Source organism: Sinocyclocheilus anshuiensis, unplaced genomic scaffold (genome assembly GCF_001515605.1).
Source record: "Sinocyclocheilus anshuiensis isolate Anshui unplaced genomic scaffold, SAMN03320099.WGS_v1.1 scaffold1114, whole genome shotgun sequence".
NCBI classification, from domain to species: Eukaryota; Metazoa; Chordata; class Actinopteri; order Cypriniformes; family Cyprinidae; genus Sinocyclocheilus; species Sinocyclocheilus anshuiensis.
The window spans coordinates 567404-591474 of record NW_015540838.1 but is presented as its reverse complement, the minus strand read 5'-3'; the positions used below and the strand labels follow the sequence as shown (position 1 = coordinate 591474).

General features: G+C 34.7%; 1 protein-coding gene across 2 annotated transcripts in view; it reads left to right on the top strand.

Annotated features, from left to right (window-relative positions):
- LOC107687404 (ephrin type-B receptor 2-like) overlaps positions 1–24071 on the top strand; it is a 69503-nt gene that overhangs the window by 26377 nt on the left and 19055 nt on the right. For both annotated transcript variants that reach the window (XM_016484723.1, XM_016484722.1), the window contains exon 4: positions 22394–22549. In XM_016484723.1, the coding sequence (XP_016340209.1) occupies positions 22394–22549 (156 nt within the window). The remainder of the gene's footprint in view (positions 1–22393; positions 22550–24071) is intronic.

The following is a 24071-nucleotide window of genomic DNA, read 5'->3' as shown; positions in this document are numbered from 1 at the left end:
ACAAGCTTATGTGGATTCTACACATTTAAACAATAAGGTATCTAGTATTATTTATGGAGCAGATAATACATTTATACTAGGGCTGCACGATTAATCGCATGCGATAGTTACCGCGCATCTTATCAGTAAAGCCGATTTTTGACTTACCCCTTTTGTTTATTTAAAGGCTGAAATTTATTATTTTCAAAGCTTTATTTGAACATTTACATTAGATATTTGAACATGCTGTTAGAAAAAATGTTGTCAGTCATGTTGTCATAATTTATTCAGACACCTTCAACATTTCTCACATTATCACAGTTTATTCGCTATAGTTTAGAAAATGTTAATACAATATGACAAGAACTCAGAGTTAAACTCAGCAAATTCAGCTTGATAATGTTAGATAACTTTGATAGAAATGTATGTAATTACTTTATTTTGCTATCCTCACTTATATAAATGAACTATAGTGTCCTGCACCCACTAGTAAAAAAATATCAAAAATTATATCTGGTCTCTGAATAATTTTTGGTTTGACTGTATATCCTTTGGTTATTTTCACACTTAATTATGCCCATTAAAATGTATTTTACAAGTTTTTGTTACTTTCACTGTTCATTTTTTTGCTCTATGGTACATCATCTTTAATTTAATAGCATTAGAGCTGCTCCATTGCAGCGGCTCAGTACTGTAATCACGCGCTTTGCTGTAATAATGCAGTGATAAGAAATTTTCATACCGTTACATCCCTATAATACGAACACCCTCTGTTTCCAGCACATTGGGGTCACAGTGTCTGTCTGTTCCTCAGTTTTACTTCAACCTTCATGACTAGATGTTTTTCCTGATGTATAGAGATCTATGGGCTGGAAAAAAAGATAGATTTACATAGAGAATATTTATATTCTCTCCGTGCTTTACATAGAGAATATTTCCTATATATTCAAAGCAAAATAGACATTTTAACCGCAATATTCTCAAAGTAATTGAATTGAATGAAATCTGAATTGAACCAGTGATATTTTAGTATTAATTATATACTATTAGAGTATTTAAAAATATTTTGTATTATTATAGTATTAATGTTTATTAATATATTTTTCCCATTTTCAGTTTCCAATATAATTTTAGTTTGTTTTAGTAATTTTGTTAAGCACTTTTGTAACTTTTGAAATATATTTTTATTTAGCTTTATTTTTATTTGAATTTTAGTTTTACTGATTTTAGTACTTCAACTTAAACAGTTTTGTTTCAGTTAGTTTCAAAGGCAACATTTCGAATTTGCATTTAATTTTTTCATCTAACAATTTTGTTTTATTTCAGCATTATTTCCATTTAAAAAATTTATTTAAATGGTTTTAATTAACAAGACTGAATTGAAAAAGGAAATCAGTATGGATACCCAGCTCTATATGGGCCATTCTACAGAATTGGTCTAAAGTCAGAGTTGGAAACGTCTTGGAAAAAAAATTGTATAATTGTGTATAATATCCAAGGTACACATTTCTAGTAATTGCGCAGGTAATTCTCATATTGTATTTTTAGAAAGTTTTGGAATATTTGTCCTCTCCCCAAATTTGTCACTACCGAAACACAGTAATAATAATTTAATTAGAAGGGTTATATTGACCTATTAAGATTTTGCTTACATCTACATTGTAAATATATATTTTTTCTATTTTATTAATTTTTTTCAGAGGTAAATCAATAACAATTAAATTTTTAACAATATTTCAAATGTAATTTATGAGATTTGTTGTATTTTGAATCCAATTTTTCTTTGTAAAAGGCAAAAAGCTGATCATACTGATTTCAAAGTTAAGGATTCATTAGTTTGAATATACATTGAACCAAAAACTATCATAACATCTTAGTTGATAATTCAGTATACTTTATTTTTGACAAAACATCCCATGTTTCGGTAGTGACTGCACATTTTCGGTAGTGACAGTAATGCTTTGGTAGCGACCACATCACATTACAGAATTTTAACTTGCATACTAAAACACTACTAAAACATACTAAAATACAAAAAATGTGCATAACTGAACTAAAATTTTGTTTATTTCCCCCAAATATGAGGATTATGTATTCCCTTTTGTCACTACCGAAACAGTGATGACATGTGACTGTTTCGGTAGTGACAATTTTAGATGCTTTTGAACCTATCTCAAAGATGCTAATCAGCACATGGTTAGCCAGCACAGTTTTGAACAGTTGTACACGCATAAAAATTAAATATGGAATAACTCCCAAAAAAGTGTGCTTAATTGCAGAAAAAAAGGTTTTCGGTAGTGAAGTTCCTTAGAGTCGCACACAGATTTTCTGCTAAGTGTGCTACTTATCTTTGTCAACCTGGCAACCATGTGTACGCGCGCTCTCTCTCCACTGTGGATAAACACATTTGCTTTCTGAAGACACCGGTTAGCTTGCAGTTTAGCGATCTCCACTTCAAGTCTATTCTCAGAAAAGTGTGATTAATTAACTGTTCATTTACGACACAGAGAGAGAGAGAGAGAGAGAGAGGCTCTCTGTATCGTGATACGTATCGTATCATGACTTTGCTGGTGATACACAGCCCTACTATCTACTCACCCTGTAGCTATGAGAGAGAGTGACACATAAATATTTCCTGATCATAAATGTAGGTGTTGTAGTTAATTTCAGTATCAGCCAATGGACTAAAACATGCATGTTTCAGTAGTGACATGACATTTTTTTACGTAAAGTTTCGTAATTTATAAAGAAAATATAAAATAAATATTTTTTTTGAACCACATTTTAAATGAATCAAAAAGATGATGATTTTATATATATTAAGCTTACTAATATTTTAAATATTATTGTGGGTTTCAATAGAGAATAGAAGGATCTTAGTAAACATCTAAGATTTGAATACTTAAATGCTTAAATGTGTTTTTTGGTTGTAGGACAGCAGTTTGCACCAGTTCTGTAGAATGGGCCATATAACAGTACATAGATCACTTGGGCTTTTTCAATGTCATCACATCGGAAATGGTTCTAGAATATCAGGCATATGACAAGTGGTGGAAAGAGTACTAAGAAATTGTACTTAAGTAAAAGTATTGCTACTTAAGGAATAATTTACTTGAGTACAAGTAAAAGTACTGAAAAATAATATGACTCAAGTAAGAGTAAAAAAGTAGTTTGCTGAAAAACTATTCAAGTTACTGCATAGTTTAGTACTTTAGTACTTTAGTATTATTTTTTTTATTTTTACCAAAAATGAGACGATGTGAGCATTATGGAGCAGGGTTAACCCTAATCCTAACACCCATGTCTGTTTCACAAGTAGGACCCAGGAAATCCCTTATATGGACAAATGCATCAGATATCACTACAGCTAAATAACATGCAGATAGAGACGCTTTGACTGATGAAACGTGGAAGACAATAAACACACAATTGCAATGTAATGCTAATTGACATGGTTTGTATCACAGTATAGAATTTTATAAAAAATATTTTCTGTCTCACTGTGATAAGAAGCAACATGGAACCACAGAAGCTAACGGTTTTAAACACGACTGATGTTATATAGTGATTTTGGAGCAAAACTAATGATTTTGGATATTAGTCTCATAAATTGTCATGTTTGATGCTATGTTAAGCAAACATGCTACCTATCCCTATTTCCAGGAGAAACTGTTTTATAACTAATTTTGAAAAGTACATTCATTATGTGGTTGTTTTTAAGGAGGGCAAAAGCAAAGAAGGGTAAGTGAAGGTTTAAAAGAAAAGAAAGGGTCTAAAACAGTGTGAATAGAAAGGTGCCAGTAAAAATTTTATGGGGTATGGGTAAGGTTGGGCATCGTTTGAATTTTAATTATTCCAATTCTTGTCAATTCCTAATTTCGGTTCCAATAAGGTAAAAAAATATATATAATAATAATAAATAAATTAAAAAAAAATCTTGGATATCATCTTATTGTTAAATATTTCATAGTTAGCTAGCTGAATACTATGAATGAAAATCAACAGGCTAAAGAACATTTACACAAGGATGTGTATGCAGCAGAGAAAACAGCCTGTGAGTCTTCTTGATTTGAATGGTTTAAAATCACATTGAAAGTGTAGTTTGTTATGATAACAAAGGTGGACCCCAGGCACATTTTTTAATTGGCTAAGAAATCAAATACACTGCTGGACGATAACCAATCATTTGTATTCTATATAATTTTTTTTCTGTTTTCCTAATGACAATTTTAGGATTGGCTTATGCAAACACATAAGGCAGAATAGTTTCTATATTGTAATAAATGTTATGTCAATTAGCTGAAATGACCTTTTTTTTGTTTTGTTTTTTTAGCTACAGCAATAGTGGCATGCCTTTGTCCATATTAGGGATTTCCTGCACATCATAAGTTATTATATATTACTTCTATTAGGCCGTTTTGGACTTTCTGTGCGAGCGCCCTCTAGCTTCGAGTATAAATTAAACATGCACTGCATGTTCACATCGTCTCGTTTTGGATATGAATAAATCGTCTGGTCTAGTGTTGTCAAAAGACCCGGTACTTTAATTTTTTATCTAACTTAGTTGTTATTCTTGGCTGAATAACTCTAGGTTTTCAAAAGCCCTTAAAATGTATTTAAAATTGTTTCTTCGCCCATGTGCTCACACATCCAAAGCAGGCACACAGAAAAAGTGATTTAAAACGCATCTGATTGGCAGATAAATCATGGTTGATCTATCAGGCAGATGCACATAAAAAAGTATGCGCTCTTATTTCAATGTTGTTGTTAATGTTGAGGTTATTTTAGCTTCGTACATTTAGTTTAACTACATGGTTAAAGAGGGCGATTTTTACCATTCAATTGAACTGTGTGCATGTATTTTACACACTTACATTGTTCTTGCTCCATCCATGCAATAACTGTGTCCTTCTATCAACCGAGTTTCTATTTGCTTATACTGCTGTGTAATATCAACGGTATGACCCATTTCAGGAGCTGACAACATTACGATTTAAAATCAGAGCATAGCTCACATTCATTAAAATATTGAAACGCTATGCTGATTCAAAACGACAACACCAGTGATTGACAGTCAAAGCAAAGCTAGGTTTGAATGCCCCGCCCCCGCAGCTGAACTGGAAGTTTTGATTGTTTTTTTTACCAGAGTCAGACCTGTCTGTTATTGGCTGAAGCGCAGGGCTCCTCCCCAGAAGTTTGAAAAGTGCCCGTCAAACGCTGGCTCGCTCTGTTTCTCCATCGGCCCCTACTTTGTCTATATATTTTTTTCTTTTTTCTTTTTTTACTTTGTTCTTTTGGTGAAAAATAAATGTAGCTTGAATACTTTAGTTTTATTTTACTCAAGTAAAAGTACCACAATTTAATTATACTCAAGAAAGTAGAAAAAATGTACTCAAGTACTGTAACGAAAGTATTTGTAATTAGTTACTTTCCACCTCTACATATGACACATTCACCGTAACACAAGGTATTGTTATTGTACATGTCTGGATATAATTATATATGGCAGTGAGACTGTGCTGTGGATGTAGGGTCTGGAAAGTCCAAAGATGAACCATGTTATTGGGCATGGCAGTAAAGAAGGGCGCTGGCGCTTGTCTCCTGAACTGACTTTATCAGGTACAGCTCTCTAATCCAATCTCAGCAGCACATTGCTGCAGGGAGGTCGTCTGCTACCTTATTTGTTCCTGTGACACAGGATGTATTTCAGTTTGTTTCACTGCAGCACTGGATGTAAAGAGACTGCAGCCGAGCTATACAGAAACAAAATTAGATTGGTATTTATGGAAAATCACACACATACAATATCTGCATATTTTAGTTGCGCACTGACAGATGCTATAGGTGTGCCTCTCGCCCTTGAGTTGCAGGGTTATGTTACAGTCCCTAGATACTAAATCAAATGCTTTAGCCTTAAAAAATATATCTCATGCTTCTTAAGAAGGGTAAGTGGTCATGCAAGGCCGGGCCATTAATCCACAGCTTTTGTTTTCTCTCGTGTACAGTAGTGGATTATTGAGAATTTGATTGGATTGCTTCGTCATTCTGTATCTCACAAAACATGGATATTAGTGAGTTGACTGACAGAGATTGACCATTTCTTCACTGCCATTTTTGTTTAGCTAAGATGATGCAGATGATGATAATAAAATGTTTTTATTGTGTGGTGAGACTTTGTTTTCATGTCATTTTGGCTTGCTGTGATAGACCGCTGCTGAGATATAGAAGTTTCACTAGCAACTGGCTTGTAACTAGAGCTGGATGAATAGTTATGCAAATGATGATGATGATTGTTATTGATTGTCCCTTTAGGCCAGACTTGTATCAGCTCTTTGATCTTTCTCCTTACTGTGAAAAACCTCAATGTGTCCTGATCCACTCTAATCTTCCATTATTTATGTATGTCTGTAAACCATGAATTTAAACAGATGCATTCAGACTATTTCCAAGTAATGCTTACACTGTTATGTTCTATCTGAATGTGCTACTATTGTGTGTTGTTGTTTGTAGGTAATTCTGAATTATAATTTCCATGACTTCACAACCTGTGTGAAGGCCTCCTAGTATATGACACTTACCACAAAAATAGTAGATAATAGTTTTTTGCATAGTAGTTTTTCAAACATCTAATAGGTCACAAAAATCAAATCCATGTATTTGTTCCTTTAAGGGTTTTTTTAAAATGTCATGGGATATTGCAGTGTACATATTTGTGAAAAGTGCCATATACTGTACCTTCTCGAAATATTATGGTTGACTGAAAATTTACTGATAGGGATTCATTACAAACCTATCTGTTAGTCTGTTTCCTTTAAGTTATAATTAGAGCCCGACCGATACGGGTTTTTTGGGGCCGATACCGATATTAGGGAGTAAAAAAAGGCAGATATATCGATATATCGGCCGATATTCTTTGTGTATATTATAGTACAGTACCAGTCAAACGTTTGGGAACATTCATTCACGGATTTGCGCTACTGTCTTCACACACCACACACAGACGAAACTTACTAGAGAAGTGTGACATAATATACCTCTGTAAATAAATACAAAATAAATTCACGTCTAGCACACTTTAATGCCCTTTGAATGTAACCTGTACATTCCCTTGGAACTGGAATCATGGCGGAATTTCATGTGTAATCCAATTCGCAGGGCACTTACGGTCGAATAAGACAACGCTTGAATGCTGCTGCCTGAACAAGCTCGCGAATGCGCCGGCGGATCTCCACCAAATTCGGGGGATCCCTTCAGCTCGAGGAGCCCTATCAAACGCCACCCTCCTCGTGTCGTTAGCCCCCCGGGATCACTTGATCGGTCGGCGCCGGACCGCAAATTTAACCACCCCTAACTCCCGAACGGGCTATCGACACGGCGATGGTCTCATTCGAAAGCGGGCCTCTAGAAGTACACTCGATTCGCGTTCGAGAGGGTTCCTAGAGCTGAAGGGATCCCCCGAATTTGGTGTGGATTTGCTGTGCCGTTACGGAGATATGGCCGTTCAAAGTTTCAATGGTTTTCCATAGACTTAAGCTTTAAAGCGTTTCATCCAGGTCGCCAGTAGCAAACAATGGAGCGCGCTCTGCTGGACAAACTAAGTAATTACACCATTTCAAGCATTTTATCTGCGTTATGTTCTGTAAAAAAAAATGTCATATCGGCAGGCTCATATCGGCCGATAATATCGGTAAAACGATATATCGGTCGGGCTCTGGTTATAATTATTACTATTTATTTGTTAAGCCTTTGCTTAGATGTGGAAATCAATAGCGCTGTCTTGAATCATGTTTCAGAGTTTAAATACTTAACATAATCATTCCATATCTGAGCTTATTGGGTTTATGAATGTTGTAAGATTTTTATGATGCAACTGAATAAAAAATGCCTTGTGTCTTGCACTTTTTTATTGGTGTGTATGTCACTCTTGTTCGTCATTTAGCTTATGTCAGCATTCAGCATGGTTTGTTTAAAGACTTTAAAGGCAGAAGTGCTTTGCGTGTATTGGACTGTGCATTGAAGCGCATTGTTTTTCAGCTGACCTTTGTGTCTAAAGATGTTAGGCTTACGATAAGGGCAAGTCAGAGTTTTAGCTCTCCGACTGTGTTGCTTGTTGCATTACAGTCAAAATGTTGTCATAAAAAATAAAATTTTTTGACAACAGCTTTTTTTATGGTCTACTCTATACCAATCGGTACAAATACTAAACTTACTGTTGCAAGCGAGTACACACTGTCCACAGTCAGTTCCTGTTCCTTCTGAGAGACATGAAAACCTGCATGGATATAAAAGATGAGGCTTCAGTGGAGCACGGGGTTAATCAATGCTGAGAGCTGGATGTCCACACCGGAGCTGCCTGGCCCTCGTCTCTTTGATGGGAAGCAGGTGTCCTGTTGTCATCGATGAGGGGCTCATTGATCAAAGGCCCTTCAGGAGTCCAGTGCTCATCCATCAGACTCCAGCAGCCAGGCAATGTCACGGAAACGAGGACTGTCAGTGTCTCTCCTCCTTGCACATCACCATGAAAGAAAACGTTTCACTGGCCAGGCAAAAAAAAGTCAACTAGTAGGGCTTTTTTGTTCCCTTTTTATGTAGGCCCATACACAGAAGTAATTTCTTTTAGCACAGTATGCTACTCGTATAGTTAGTTGCATGATATATGAAGTAAATTCAATATCACAATTTGTCATTAGTGCGATTTGTCAAATCTGGCAGGTTATGATTTAATTAAATAAATATATTCTTTAGCAGTTTCAGAGTTAAGTGTGGCATTTACATGTGTAGCTTGTGATACAGTGTTTTCAGTGTCTGAGAATGGCTTGGCTCATTTACTGTGAATCAAGCCATTCTGAGACATGGATATTATATGTTGCTTGCGTGTAGAGGAACACCGTTTTGAGCTTTACTCTAAAACCAGACGCACATATTTTGGTTTGCTTGGAACCCACAAAAATAAATACTGTCTTGGCCAAAAGTATTGGCAGTGACATAAATTGTTATAATAATTTGTGTTTTGCCAAATTTTGCCACGACTGTACTTGATGGTTTACTGTTTGAACATGTGGAAATTAAGATATAAATATTAATAATATTATTTTATAGTAAAATATAAATATTTTTGACTTTTTTACTTTACAGTTTTTATAGTATTATTACAATATATTTATTATTTTGTTTAATATTTCTATTTCATTGAAAGTCATATTGAATTGGTTAAAAACAGTGGGAATGTGGCCTATAAAAACTCTTTTTTTTAATTTTTTAACATTTTTTTAAACTCAGAAATAGTTACTGAAAGAGGTTTGTCATATGAAAACCCACATTTTTTAAAAATTTTCCCCAAATCGTTCAGCCCTATAAGAATTTCACACTTAAAAATATATATACTGTATATATATATATATATATAGAAATATTTTTTTCCTATGCACATGCACTCATTAAAATCACCCCACTAACTTCCACTATTTCCAGATAAAGCTATTCATACTAAGTCATATGGTGAAAATTCCTTTATTTTCTTCATATTGCACAGTATATATTGCAGAAAATCAAAATAACGCAATGTCAATTTTTTTCCAATATTGTGCAGCCCTAGTAAGAATGGTGATTATACATGTGGGCAAGATTATGACGTGCTGCACGATGTCACAGATGTAATTCAGAAGCCTCCAGCGTGTCAAACCACAGCTAATTGACCTACATGGGGACGTAAATGGCGCTTAAAACAGGCTGCCCATCGTCGTTTCTGTTCACACATTAGTACACCTGCTTAAATGAGTGACAAAAGGCCTGTGCGGGGGGCACGGAGAAATAGGGCATGTGAGGTCTCAGTTGTGCAGCTGTGAAATGGGGCTGAATCCCAAACTCAGCCAACGGCCATCTGATTGGAAAGAGCTGCTGTTGAAATGGGATTTTATCCATTTTTCTTCTTTGTTGTCTTCTCAACCAGCAATAAAAAAATGTCATAAAAAGAATTTATTGTAAAATCAAACATCAGCTTACTGAATCTATTAAGTAAATATACATTAGTATTAAAAATTAGCCTTATGTAGTTCTCATTTGTATGTGGGTGGTTGACATTTACGGATGATTATTTAGGGAGGGAATGTAGAGAACAAGACATGAAAATTATATAGTTTGCACATACCTGTGGCTACTTAGAAAAGTGTGATAATTGAACTTTTCCATTTTTTAAAATAACATAGCTTGTTTTAACACAGCAGGATATTAGTAACAGCTAACTTTGTGATGGACATACAGAAAAATCGCTAATATATTGTTAGGTAACTGTTTTAAGGAATGCCTTAAGGTCACGATTGCCTATGTATATGGTGGTTATGGCCCTAATGATTGACATGCTCCATAAGACATATTGCGACATGTGATTCATGCAGTTAGCATACCTAGCATACTTATAGCATACACAAATGACACATAGCAACAGTCCTTTTAATATAACATTGACCAAACATGAATGCATATTCCTGTGAGAATAAGACTGACCATAGATCTGTAGCTCTAAAAATAGACCATGTCATGAAAAGGTTACAAGGCAAAAGTCTCCTCCTCGCATCCAACGTCCTTCAGAGATGTTATCTGTTCTTTCTGGCTGAACAAGGACTACTTCCCCATAAAAAGAAATATATACAAATCGCAAAAATATGGTGTCACATCACATTTTATTTTGTATTTTTGGGCTAAATCACTTTAACCTAACATAGGTATATTATGCATAATCCTCAATCTTTTTATGCCTTTTCAAATGATTTTATCCAAAGCAGCTTACATTGCATTCAAGGTATACATTTTATCAGTAGTATGTTAAAATGTAGAGATGAAAGAGATCCACACTTGTCCAAATTCAGCCAAAAAGGCTTATTACATTTATTGCTCAGAGGTCACAAAAATATGTACAAAAAAGTGCAAAGGTGCAGAATGTTTTCGGGTATTAACCCTTCCTCAGTGCCATCATGTTGTATGTTGCCATGCATAAATTAAGACAAGGATTAGGATTCAATATTATTATTATTATTATTATATTTTATGATTAAATAAATTTGTAATTATTTAAATGTTTAAATATTTTATAATGTAATATTTTTAATTAAAATATGATTGTTATTATTAGGATTATTAATACATTTAAATTACTCAATATTTAATTGTAAAATATTGACAACAAAAATAATAATTATTATTATTAATTGTTTTTGTTTTAGAATGAAATATTTTGCATTATTATTATTATTGTTGTTAATGTTTTTATAATTAAATGTTTTTTAAATATTATTGTTATGATGATATTATTATATTTAATTGCAATGTTTAATTGCAAAATATTATAAACAATAACTATTATTTTTATTCATTCATTTATTTATTTATTCATTCATTAATTTTTATAATAAAAGTCAGTGTTGTCGAGTGCTGTTTGGACATCTTTTTCTATTATGAAGAATAAAGAAAAAAAATAATGTTTGGAACAACATGAGGGTGTGCAAATGATGACAGACCTTTAATTTTTGGGAGAACTATCTCTTTAAATTTAGTATGCTGTTAAGGCTGACTCAAAACACTGGCAACAGTTGCTGCATTAGCAGTCAATTTAAATGAATTTTTTCTACACTATACTGCTAATCTTCTCTCTTTATCATCTCCATAATAACATTAACTCTCCAACAGTATATTAATTTAGCATTTTATCAATTTCCTATTATCTAGTTTGACACAAGACGCATTAGCTTTGACTTTGCATGCTGACCCAAGGGGAAATGTATAAATGTATATTTGATAAATGTATATTTAACCTCTTAATGTCTTTTTGTATAGGCAAAGGACAAGATTAGCATTATTGACTTGTTGCAAACAATTAAGAGGTTTAGCGAGCAGCCACCCTGAATTGATTTATTACTCTGGACCGTTGTTTAGATAAAGCTGTTTACTTGTGTGAAGCGTATTTACCTTTGTCATTTGGAGAAGTTATTTATCAAGCCTCTGGATCATCGTCTGAATGCTTACAGAATCCATACTGAAGACCCACGATTGAAATGCCCCACTAAAAACACTCATCAGTGTCGGATCAGCTTCATTGTTAACTGTTGCCGTGCGTTTTCTGCTAGCTCTGTCCCCAGCAGTGCCGCTGAGTGACACATTCAGATATGGCTGACAACCTCACAAAAGGAACATAGAGCATCTTAGATGCATGATGTTGACACCACACAGTAAGATCTGCTCCGGGTGTCATAACGTCACATAAAAGAGCTTGTTCTATGAATATGGGGGTCTTTGTCTCAGGTAGAGGTTAGCAGATGGAGCTGACACCATTAATATTTACAACTCTAAATGAAATGAATACATTTGAAATGTCAGTCATGGCACAATGGAGGCAGTCAGCAGAAAAAAAGCTCCCTGGAGAGCAGAGGCTGAGGCGTCTGAGGGCACTGAAATATTAACACCAAATACTTTGAATGAATAAAACCAAAATCACTCTCTGAGGGAAATAGGTAGGCTGGTAAACTTGGAGTGTTAAGGGTTTTCTTTTTTGCCCTTTTCAGTAGTAATGCACCGAGCCTTGAAAATGTAAATATGTTTTTGCATTTGTAGTATAGTAGAGCTCTGTACAGGAATAGTGTGACTAAAATCTATATTCGGGGAGGTAACAAACCTTGGAGCCAGCCTGAAAGCTTTTTGTGTCTGTGTACGTCCTACATTTATCAGTGACACATGCAAAGAGCTGATGTGCACAAAATTGTAAAAACAAAACGTAAATTGGATCAAAAAATAACACTCACAAATAAATCAATCCACACTGGCACTTCTGAGTGCTCCTATATTGCAGTCACAATGAAGCAATTGAGGTGTGTTTTTGTCTGTGGGTATCAGGTGCTAGTTGGGAGAGTCCTGTCATGATGCGAAAAGCACTGACAGAAAATGCTTTATTTAATAGAATATGGTTGTTTGATTGATGGTTGTCATACATTTGCTGCCATATTTGAATATTTCCAGCCTGATTGCATGGTATTCATATGTAGGCTAATGTTTACACGCATTTATACGTTTAAATGTGAAAATGTGCTAAATGAATGTATCGACAATGAACAGTACTGACAGCATCTAATAGGGCTGGCCTAAAATATTGATTTCTCGATTTTAATCGATTCTCATTTTTCTGAAACGATATCAATTCATAAATCTCAAGAATCGATTAGTCTAGCCTGTCAGATAATGAACTGAACATTGTAGCGCGCCTCCCATCCAATAAATTGCAATAAGCTTTGTGATTTGTTACTTTTGATATGAAACAAAGTCTCAGATTTCAAATTCTGTCCATTTTATTACAATATTCAAATATTAAATGCCGTTTTGGTGCTGTTTAATGTGGAGTGACAGATCACTGTAGTGCCTCGGTTAGAAGCGGCAGCGTGAAACCGCTTTAATAGCAGTTACAGCATGAAATAAACATGAATGAACATCCGAAGGAATGTTAAAAGAAAGAGTACAACTTACCGAAATCCGTATCCTGTCTCATGTAATCGCTCAATCAGTGTTTCAAACGCAGAAAGAAGACAATAGCTTGTAAACAATAAGTCACGTAACGTCACATTTACCTCAGAAAAACACATTCGGTGACCATAAACTCATTAGTCAGCTAGAAAAATTAACTCTAGAGAGGGGCATTTTACTAAATATGCACCATATAACAAATTCATTATAATTTTTTTTTTTTACTGTTCTTCAATATCTGATTTATGTTTGAATAAATCCATCAAGTTTTTGTGACAACCACCATTTAAAAGTTTATATTTCAAAAAACAAATTGGAGTAAAAATATACTAATGTAATTTAAAGTTAAATTTAGTATTATAACTTTAATATTACAAAAACTTTATTGAGTATATTTTAAGTGTTTATAAAGCATTCAGCAAATTTCAACCTTCCAGATTATTGACTCTCAGGTATATTTAACAGCGTTAGTTGAGAGATTTTTTTTTCCTTGAGAAAATTTGCCATGTCCTGTACCTGACATATATCCAAAATAATCGATATCGAATCGAAAGCTTGTGAAGGATAATCGAATCGAATTGTGAAATTTGTGTCAAAACCCAGCCCTAGTATCTAAACCATAAGAGTATTTATATGTGTGCAAAAACCTTTATGAATAACTTCTATTAAATATACCCAATCAAAAGTTTGGAATCATTATGATTTTTTGTGTGTGTGTGTGTGTGTGTTTTTGTAAAAGTCTCTTATGCTCACCAAGACTGCATTTATTTGATCAAAAATACAGTAAAACGTTAAACGGTAATGTTGTGAAATATTATTACAGTTTAAAATAACTCTTTTCTGTGTCATGTAATTTATTCCTGTGATAGCAAAGCTGAATTTTCAGCATCATTACTCCAGTCTTCAGTTTCACATGATCCTTCAGAAATCATTCTAATATGCTGATTTGATTTGCTGCTCAAAAAACATTTATTATTATTATGAATATTGAAAAAGGGTTCGCTCTTCAATATTTTTGTGGAAACTGTGATACACTACCATTTAAAAGTTTGCTGTAAATAAATTTAAAAAAGAAAGAAAGAAATGAATGCAAGGATGCATTGAATTGAATCAAAAGTGACAGTAAAGACTTTTAGAATGTTACAAAAGATTGCTGTTTCAAATAAATGCAGTTCATTTGAACTTTCTATTCATTCATACAGTTGAGCACAAAATCAGCATATTAGAATGATTTCTGAAAATGTGACACTGAAGACTGGAGTAATGATGCTGAAAATTCAGCTTTGCATTATAGGAATAAATTTGCCTACTTTTAAAAATAGAAAACTGTTATTTTAAATGTTATTACACTCTAAAAAATGCTGGGTTAAATACAACCCAGTGCTGGGTAAAATAGGGACAAACGCAGCAATTGGGTTGTTTTGACCCAGCGGTTGGGTTACTACCCAGAAGGTTGGGTTAAACATTTAACCCAACCGCTGGGTCAAAACAACCCAATTGCTGGGTTTGTCCCTATTTTACCCAGCACTGGGTTGTATTTAACCCAGCATTTTTTAGAGTGTAATATTTCACAATATTACTGTTTTTACTGTATTTTTTTATCAAATAAACAGCATTAAGTATAAGAGACTTATTTCAAAACGGTTTATCTTTTAATGTATTTATATGTAAATGTGTTACATTAATTTATACAAGTAAACATTACATTTTAGATACTGTCAGTACTTTCTTAATGTTCATTTCAATGTTTATACAAAAATGCAAGTGTTCTAAAACACTTTACATACAATTACATATGATTACTAATAAGATTATGTTGACATTTGTCACTCCAAAAAATTAGACTCCTTCTGATTTAAATCCAACACAGTCTAGCGAGTGTTTAATGTTGCGGCCAGAACACATTTTCCATAGACACAACAAAAAAGATCAGTTTTTGTTATTTAAATGAGCCTGTCAGTATTTTAAGGAGTTGTTTTCTTCTCTCTGGACTGTACACCCTAAATGTCCTTCAACTCTTCTCTCTGGACTGTACACCCTAAATGTCCTTCAACTCAGTCCGGCTGTGGCCCATAATTATTCAGATTCCAGACATTAGTGATGATAAGGCATGAAAGAGACTGTAAATGACTTTACTCTCTAGAGCTTCCTTTGCTTTATTCTTGTGGTGTATGTTCAGATCTCTCAAGCATGTGTCTTGGCCAGGTGCCCCTCGATTACACGCCTAGTTTGGGCGCTGTTTGGCAATGTTGGCTCTCTGGATACAGAGGGGCTGGATTCCTGTCTTGGTGCCTCCCAGGCTCCGTCCTGTCCTGCTGGGTAATCCCGGCCGTCTCATAAGAATTCAAGATTAATCTCAATCTTCTGTTGCGCTCAGCCGTGGTGATGAAAGTCTGGGAGAGTTCCCTCACACAATGGTGGGAATTAATGACCATGTCTGAGGATGAAAACAAGATGTTGGTGTGAGCTAAAACATGCTACAGCTGTTGTCATTGTTCTGTAAGAATGTACAGTACGAGACTTCAGTGACTTCAGTGTTATAAGGAGCTCTAAGTGCATTAGTGTTCAACTTGCTCAAGCTGTTGCGTCTTGACTTTTTATGAAGACATATGCACTTGCGAATTTCTAGACCAAACATAGCAGATCATGCTATGAACACATTTTCTTGAGAAATTAACCTTGGAAGAAATAGAACAAAATATTAAGACCCAATTGTATTTTGTTAAATGCTAAGCCTCAAATGTCAAATATACATCGGATTGGTTTCTTCTTTAAATGATAAAAAAAGTAAAAATATGAATGGTATTATAATGTTAAACTAAAACTAAAACAATGGAAAAACCCTTAAGATAACATGTAGAAAGAAAAAAACATATCTTAAGCGTGCAGAATAACATAAGTGGACTTTGAACGATTACGTAATTGTGGCATCCATAATTGTAATCGCGATTAGAAATTCGATTAATTTTGCAGCCCTAATATATATATGTATATATATATATATAATTAATATCTTCTAAATATCGTAGTTTTAAAGTGGTTTTGATGTTTTTTTTTTTGTGAAAAATAAGATCAAATAATGCATCTCAAGTTTAATCCACAAGTAATCCACAAACAATTACCTTAGTCACAAAAGTCAGCACAAAATAATTTGCCTGGTTAAATTGGTGCTTCACTATTGCCACCCACAGCATTTTGTTTAAAATAAATGTTTGTGCAGTTCCTATTCATCTGGACAGCATTAATTCATAAAAGGATGATCATTAGAAGAGCATCATAACTGGGCATATGTCCAGACGTGAAGTGCACATTCTGATGTTTTAAGAGCCAGTTGAGGTATTTCTGCAACCCAGCACTCTGCAAAATGTCTGCAAAATGTGGTGTTTTGACATAGAAAATGTTTTCCTCAAGTTTTTGGGCATGTTTGCCATGTTACTTTTTCATTATTCATTTACTGTATCGGGTGCAAAAACACACAGCATGTGCAAATAAAAGATTCTATTAGTGGATGTAATTGATTTTTGGTGGACTTCCTGCTAAGTGTTAACAGGCATCTAGAGGCATCAGTGGAGGCTCACTGTGGAGATTGTTTATACATTCTTGAGATGAGCTCTTCATAGTGTGTTTACTGACAGTTGTGCTCTGGGTAGCCGTTCCACTCCAGCTCATCATATGCTGTCTGGCTGCTTGTGACTGTACCTTCACTGTGCTGATATTTCAGGTTCCTGTAGTGTGACAGTGAGGAGGTTGCTATAGGAGGCATTGAAAATATGATTGTTTAGTTATTTTATTTTTATTTCTTTATTTTTTGCTAAATGTATGTTCAGGACAGTCAACATAAAATGTGTGACACAGTACGTTTTAAATAGCAGGTCATATGGGTTTCCGAAAAATATATTTTTGCAGTTTGTAACGTAAGAATTGGTGTTGTATAAAAGTGTATTATTTCACAATTTTACTCTTTTTACTTAGCAAGTTTGAAATCCTAAACAAATTGAAGTACAGGACTGAGTTGTCTGTTGATTGTATGTAATAGGAACATTTGTGTTTCATTGGAGAGTAAACTCCTCGAACACAAATGATGCTGCTGCTTTTGAAGGCTTCATGAAACATGGATGCTCAAGGAAAAATTACCTTAGTAACTTAAATTCTTCATTCACCTTGATATGGAGATGACAGGCAGTATAACACAGATGAGTTCAGTCCTTCACCCCCATTAAACAAGTGAAACTCCCCTGTGTGAATCCTGAGATGAGTTCAGCAGCTTGACACGGCGCCTCTAATGGATATTAATGTCTCTCCAACCGCCTGCTTTGCCAAGTAGGGTTACAGACACATCTGTGGCCTCAAGTTGGCCAAGAAAATTGTTGGAGAGGGCTTACAAAAGACTGCATCCATATCTTATACTGCATGAAATTATGTCTGTCAATGAAAAAGGCCCGTGATGTCAGTCTCTGCATTGTCTGAGAAAAAATGGACCTTTTTCTTTCCTGCAGATTTAATTTCCTCACTGTCAACCGCTGTGATCTCAGGCTGTGGTTTTTGAGCTGAGCAGCTTGTTTATAAAGCGACCAAGTGTCTGAAGATGGAGTCATATAGTATAAGCTTGATTCATCCTACTGATTGATGGAGATGCAAAAAGCTTTTACCATAAAAGCTTCAAAATACAGCTTACTTGCAGTTTAGTCATTGCAACTCAGTGGCATTTAGCTGTGGCTTTAGTTGTCATGTTTTGAAGACATTTATTGTCGATTGAGTTACAGAACTATTGATGTTTCTGTGTTTTGTGAATGAATCATTTTAAGTAAATGAATCGTTCTCATTTAGTCACCATGCACTGACTCATAGGTCTCTCCTTTTTAAACGTGTGACTACTTTGGTGGTTTTTCCTACCCTCAAAGACTGACTATAGCATGAGCCAGTAGTATTTGAGTGTGGACTGTGAAAGACCATTTCATTGGTTGGACCTCCTGAGCAAAAGCACTAAATGAGTCTATGTTTCGAGTCTGAACGAGACTCTGAGTGGAAACACTGAACAAACTAGGACATCTCGTTAGTAAGCTAAATGAACAGATTAGGACATGTTGTTGGTGAATGAGTTGGCGTTATCGAGTTTAACCAAGACTCGAATTGGGACATTTATGAATGAGAATCGGCCGAATGAAGGGGGGCATGTTGTTCATTCAGTGCAAAATGAGTCAATCTTAGGCGGAAGAATTATCCTAGTTATTTAATATGTAAAAATGATTGATGCTGATTCACAAAGTAAATGATGCAAGAATATTTTTGAAACCTAATTAACTTAGGCTATTTTTGTCTTTTTCGATAGATAAATCAATGTAACCATCCTTTTAATAAAGGATAAGACACTCTTATGTGAATGATTCTGTGTTTTTGAACAATTCTGGTAAGTCAGTTGTTTATTTAATGAGTCAATAAAACTCAATAAGTCACCACCTACTGGCAATGATGTAATCTAAAGGAGCGGTCACAATGCAAGTTCGGCATAAAATTCCCTTGAAAATGCTTCACGCATGCGCTAAATTCCTGATTCTGCGGGTACCTATTGAAATGACTGGAAAATGTGAGTGCACCTTAAGGCTCACTTAAAGGGATAGTTCACACAAAAATGAAAATAACCCCATGATTTACTCACCCTCAAGCCATCCTAGGTGTCTATGACTTTCATATTTCATACAAATACAGTCTGAGTTATTTTTAAAAAATGTCCTGGCTCTTACAAGCTTTATTATGGCAGTGAATGGTGGTTGAGATTTTAAAGCATCCATCATAAAAGCATCCATTTTGCTCTCTCCTCTGAGCTTCCGCATTTGTCACTTCTCACCAGAGCTTAAGCTACACCTATGTCCTACGTCATCCACTGGAACGCCACTCTCTTGTGAACGCGCGTACAAAGTTAGCGGAAGCTAGACTCCAGCTGTATTCGTCTGAAAGAAGAAAGTCACATACACTAGGATGGCTTGAGGGTGCGTAAATCATGTGGTAATTTTAATTTTTGGGTGAACTATCGCTTTAACACAATCCATTACAAAGATTTGTTTACTGAATCAAAATCACCACCACTCACATGGTGCATCTCCAAATGGAATAACTCCAAAAATGACTGGTTTTCAAACAGGTTTCCCAAACACTCCCCTCATCTTCCATTGGTCAGCCAGACAGACTGCCCCACCCCCAAACTATACTGTATACTGTATTCTCAAACAAACCGACCCATGGTTTTTAAATTTTTTGAGAGAATCTGCCTACAAATGTCTTGCTTATAGCTCTCTCTGCATTTTCAGATGAAGAAGTAGAAAGAAAAGAAAGTAGGAAAAAGAGAAAGAAAGTATTTTAACATTGACAAAATTACACACTTTTAAATTAGTGAGTTTGTGTTTAAGAGGCAAGAAAATGTCTTTCACCAAAGGATACTGAGGCAATAAAGTGTTTACTGTGATTTTCCCTGTTGTAAAATGTGCCTCATAAAAAAGCGCAACTGCTCACAGGAATGAAGATAAACAGATATGTAAGATTATAAAAAAAATGTGCGGTGCCACAAAGGTCTTTAATCAATTTCTCCCAGAATTCCATTAGCACCTACTTAAATACTCCAGTCATATACTCCAGGCATATTGTTCTGCTGTCGTTCTCCCTCTCACACGGGACAGGCTCTATTGTGGAGCCCTGTGGTACCACAGATTTAATTCCACTTCTGTACACTGTCACTCACACCCACTTCGCCTCATTCAGTGGTAACCAACACCTCATTCACTGCGTCCACCACTCTAACTCACTCTGATGTGTGAGCGTGGAAGCCTTATATTCCTTCTGGCAGAAAGAGAATGTTCTGTCATCAATCATAGGCTGAGAGTGCCAGCCAAGAGTAATGTTTTACTGTCAAAGCCATTTGGGGTATTAGGCTAATAGAATGAGTTTCATTGTACTTCCTAGAACACACTTTGCTCTTGGTAAGTGTTGATTGCTTTGCACCTGCACATATCATATGTGACACGTATTACATTTACCCTCGATCTTTGATTTATTTCTAGTCGGAGTCAGTGGGCTATTTCTGTGTGGTACAAACGTTTGTATTATTATGAGCGTTGAGGTTATTTTGGCCGACAGGCAGACGTGGCAGCTGTTGACCAATTTGGTGTGAGCAAATAAAGGATGCTGTCTGTCTTGCAGTCTGTGACTGGGAAATAGTGTGAGTTTCAGTTTTGTCAAAATGCTGCATGAATTTAACATATCATTCTGCAGTCACATGGCTGGATGGTGTAGTCTTCATTTTTTAATATATATTAAAAGTTATAAATATGGTAACGTCCCGGTTCACCAGAGAGTCCCAGTTTCACAAAGTATGTCTTGACTCTTCACTAAAAATGTAAATATGTCAGTTTCAGCTGCTAGGACCAATAACTTACAATTAAAGGGATAGTTCACCCAAAAAGGTGAAATCTGTCATTTACACTGATGATACGCTGAACAAAATGTACACGTATCACAGTTTCCAAAAAAATAGTAAGCAGCACAACTGTTCAACATTAATAAATGTTTCTTGAGCAACAAATCAGCATATAAGAATGATTTCTGAAGGATCATGTGACACTGAAGACTGGAGTAATGGCTGCTGAAAATTCAGCTTTTCCATCACAGGAATAAATTACATTTTTAAATCTTACCGACTTTTGAATGGTAGTGTACATAGACCATTAAATATGGTGACGCTAACATCATGTTCTTGGGCATGTAATGTGAGAATCAGTGAGGCCAGACGTTAGATGATGTTTGATATATCAGTCATATGGATTAATTTCATGAATCCTTTATGTCCTTTTTAGAGCTTGAAAGTTTTGGACTTTATTGACTTTCTTAATATGGACAGAAACAGCTGAAACGTGATCCAAATGATCCTTTTAGCTACCTTCTTGTGATTCTCAACAGGATGACACTGAAGGGAAAGAAATCAGTTTTTTTGCTATTATTGTTTATTTAAATATCACTTTTCATAATATGTATTATTTCAAAGTTGCTTTAAAGATATAATAGACTTAATGTTTTCTATTTTAATACTTTCAGCAAATCAGTCTGCAAGAATGGTTGTGATCATAATTTCACGGACTAGCTGCTGCTCCCCGTCATACTCTCAATGCAGGCAGATTGTCACATTACTCACATTTTGAGCATCTTTTAAAACTGCTGTTATTCCTTTACTGCTGCTTTTTTATTATCTCAAGGGTAGGTGGCTGGCCTGTATTTCCTGATTTGAAAGTTAAAAAGTTGGTCTATTTCTAAATTGTTTACATTATCATGTAAACATCTTCTTTTCTTTTTTTTGCCAAGACAGATTCTTTGTGAAGCAAATAACAAAATCATAATCAATGCCTAAATATCCAGTTCAGACCTTATTAAAATGAAGATTTCAAAAAGTATTTAAATTCTTCATTTAAAAAAAGAATTCTGAATAGCACGAGCACATTTGCATTTTGTTTTCAGTAAAACTAGGCAGCAGGGAAAAACTGTGCTGTGATTTTACAGGGTCTTTGTTAGTTTATTCCACAGATATATCTGAGTGCCATTCGGCTCTTTGTATGCCAAACAAAAGATTATCAGTGCGAGACCAAGCTTCAGAACTGCACTGGAGGCCCATCAGAATGCATTATGAGGGCTTTCACTTCCTACATTTCCTTTTGGTTCCAAACAGAAATATAAAGATGGCTGTTTTATAAGAAAATGTGCTTAATGTGGGGAGACATTAATGAGAGTGAGAGTGATGATAATGTGCTCCAGACATTTACAGTATGTATGTGTAATGCATCTTAAAACAAGCTCATCAAATCCTAAATGAATGACTTGCTTATTCTGATTTACCGTTGACTATAGTTTGTCTCTACTTTTCTTAATTCAGCATGTCCATCTGGCTCCTTCAAAGCATCTCAAGGGGACCAGCAATGTCTCCAGTGTCCCATCAACAGCCGTACCACCAGTGAGGGTGCAACCAACTGTGTGTGCCGCAGTGGATACTACCGTGCAGACTCTGACCCTCTACAGATGCCCTGTACCAGTATGTCATTCTCTTATGCTATTTTATGTCATTTATGATGGTTTTGACTCTCTTTTTTGAAAATCAGACAGGCTTTGATGTGGTCCACACAAACACCTAGACAATTTTGATTATCTTCAAAGTAGTCAGAAATAGGATTTTCTCAGTACAGGTGGTAAGATATAAGGATGCATGATGTTCCATATTGGTTAGTAGTTTTTTTTTTTTAAATCATGAGTACTTGCTGATAATTAGATTTTATTTTCATTTCTCTATTATTTTAATTTCTCCAGTATTTAATTGTGCAGCTTATTTACTATATTTTTACATTTAGTTTGCCTTTGCCATCATCTAACACTCAAAGTTAATCTTAAAAAAAAAAATAGTAGTTTAATTGTAAATCTCAAAATGCTTATAATTTTTTCATGCGGAATGTTGTAATTCAACTGTAACATTTAAATAGATTAATTTAATTTTTTACATAAAAATATAGAATTTTAATATTCAAAATGTATTGATTATAATTAGGGCTGGGTAAAAAATAGCGATATCTCGATATTAATCGATTCTCTTTTTTATGGAACGATATTGATTCTTAAATCCCAAGAATCGATTAGTGTAGCCTGTTTTCAGGTAATGGACGGAACATTGAAGGACACTTCCCATCCAATAAATCGCAATAAGCATTGTGCTTTGGTGCTTTTAATATGAAACAAAGTCCCAGGTTTCAATTTATGTCCATTGTATTGCAGTATTCAAACAATAAATGCCGTTTTGGCGCTGTTTAAAGTGGAGTGACAGATCGCTGTAGTGCCTCAGTTCAACAGACACAGCAGCGCGAGGCGCACGTGAACTGATCATCTCCTCCACATTAATACCAGCTTCAACACAAAATAAACATGACTAAACATTCCGAAGGCAAGTTGAAAGAAAGAGTACAACTTTACAATCTGTATCCTGTCTCATGTAATCGCTCAGTCAGTGTTTCAGCCGCGCAAATACTTCAATATAAAGTCTTGTAAACAATGTCACGTAACGTCACATTTACCTCAGAAACAAACATATTCGGTGACCATAAACTCATTAGTCAGCCAGAAAAATAAACTTGTACAGAGGGGTATTTTGCTAAATATATGCACCATTGAACATATTCATTATAATTTTTACTGTTCTTGTGTTTAATTTATGTTTGAATAAATCCATCAATTTTTTATGACAGCCACCATTTAAATTTTTATATTTAAAAAAAAAAATGAATTGAAGTAGAAATATTATGTAATTGTAACTTTATTATTTTAAAAACTGAATTGTGTAATTTTAACAGTTGTATGCTATAGCTTAGAAATCAGTCCATTTTTACCATCAGTATTATAGTAATGTTGTACCAAATGACTCTCATGTATATTTTACAGCATTAGTTAATTAATTTGACAAGTACTGTACCTGATATATATCCAAAAATAATCAATATTGAATCGAATCGAATCAAAACTTGTGAATGAGAATCGAATCGAATCGTGAAATTTGTGTCAAAACCTAACTA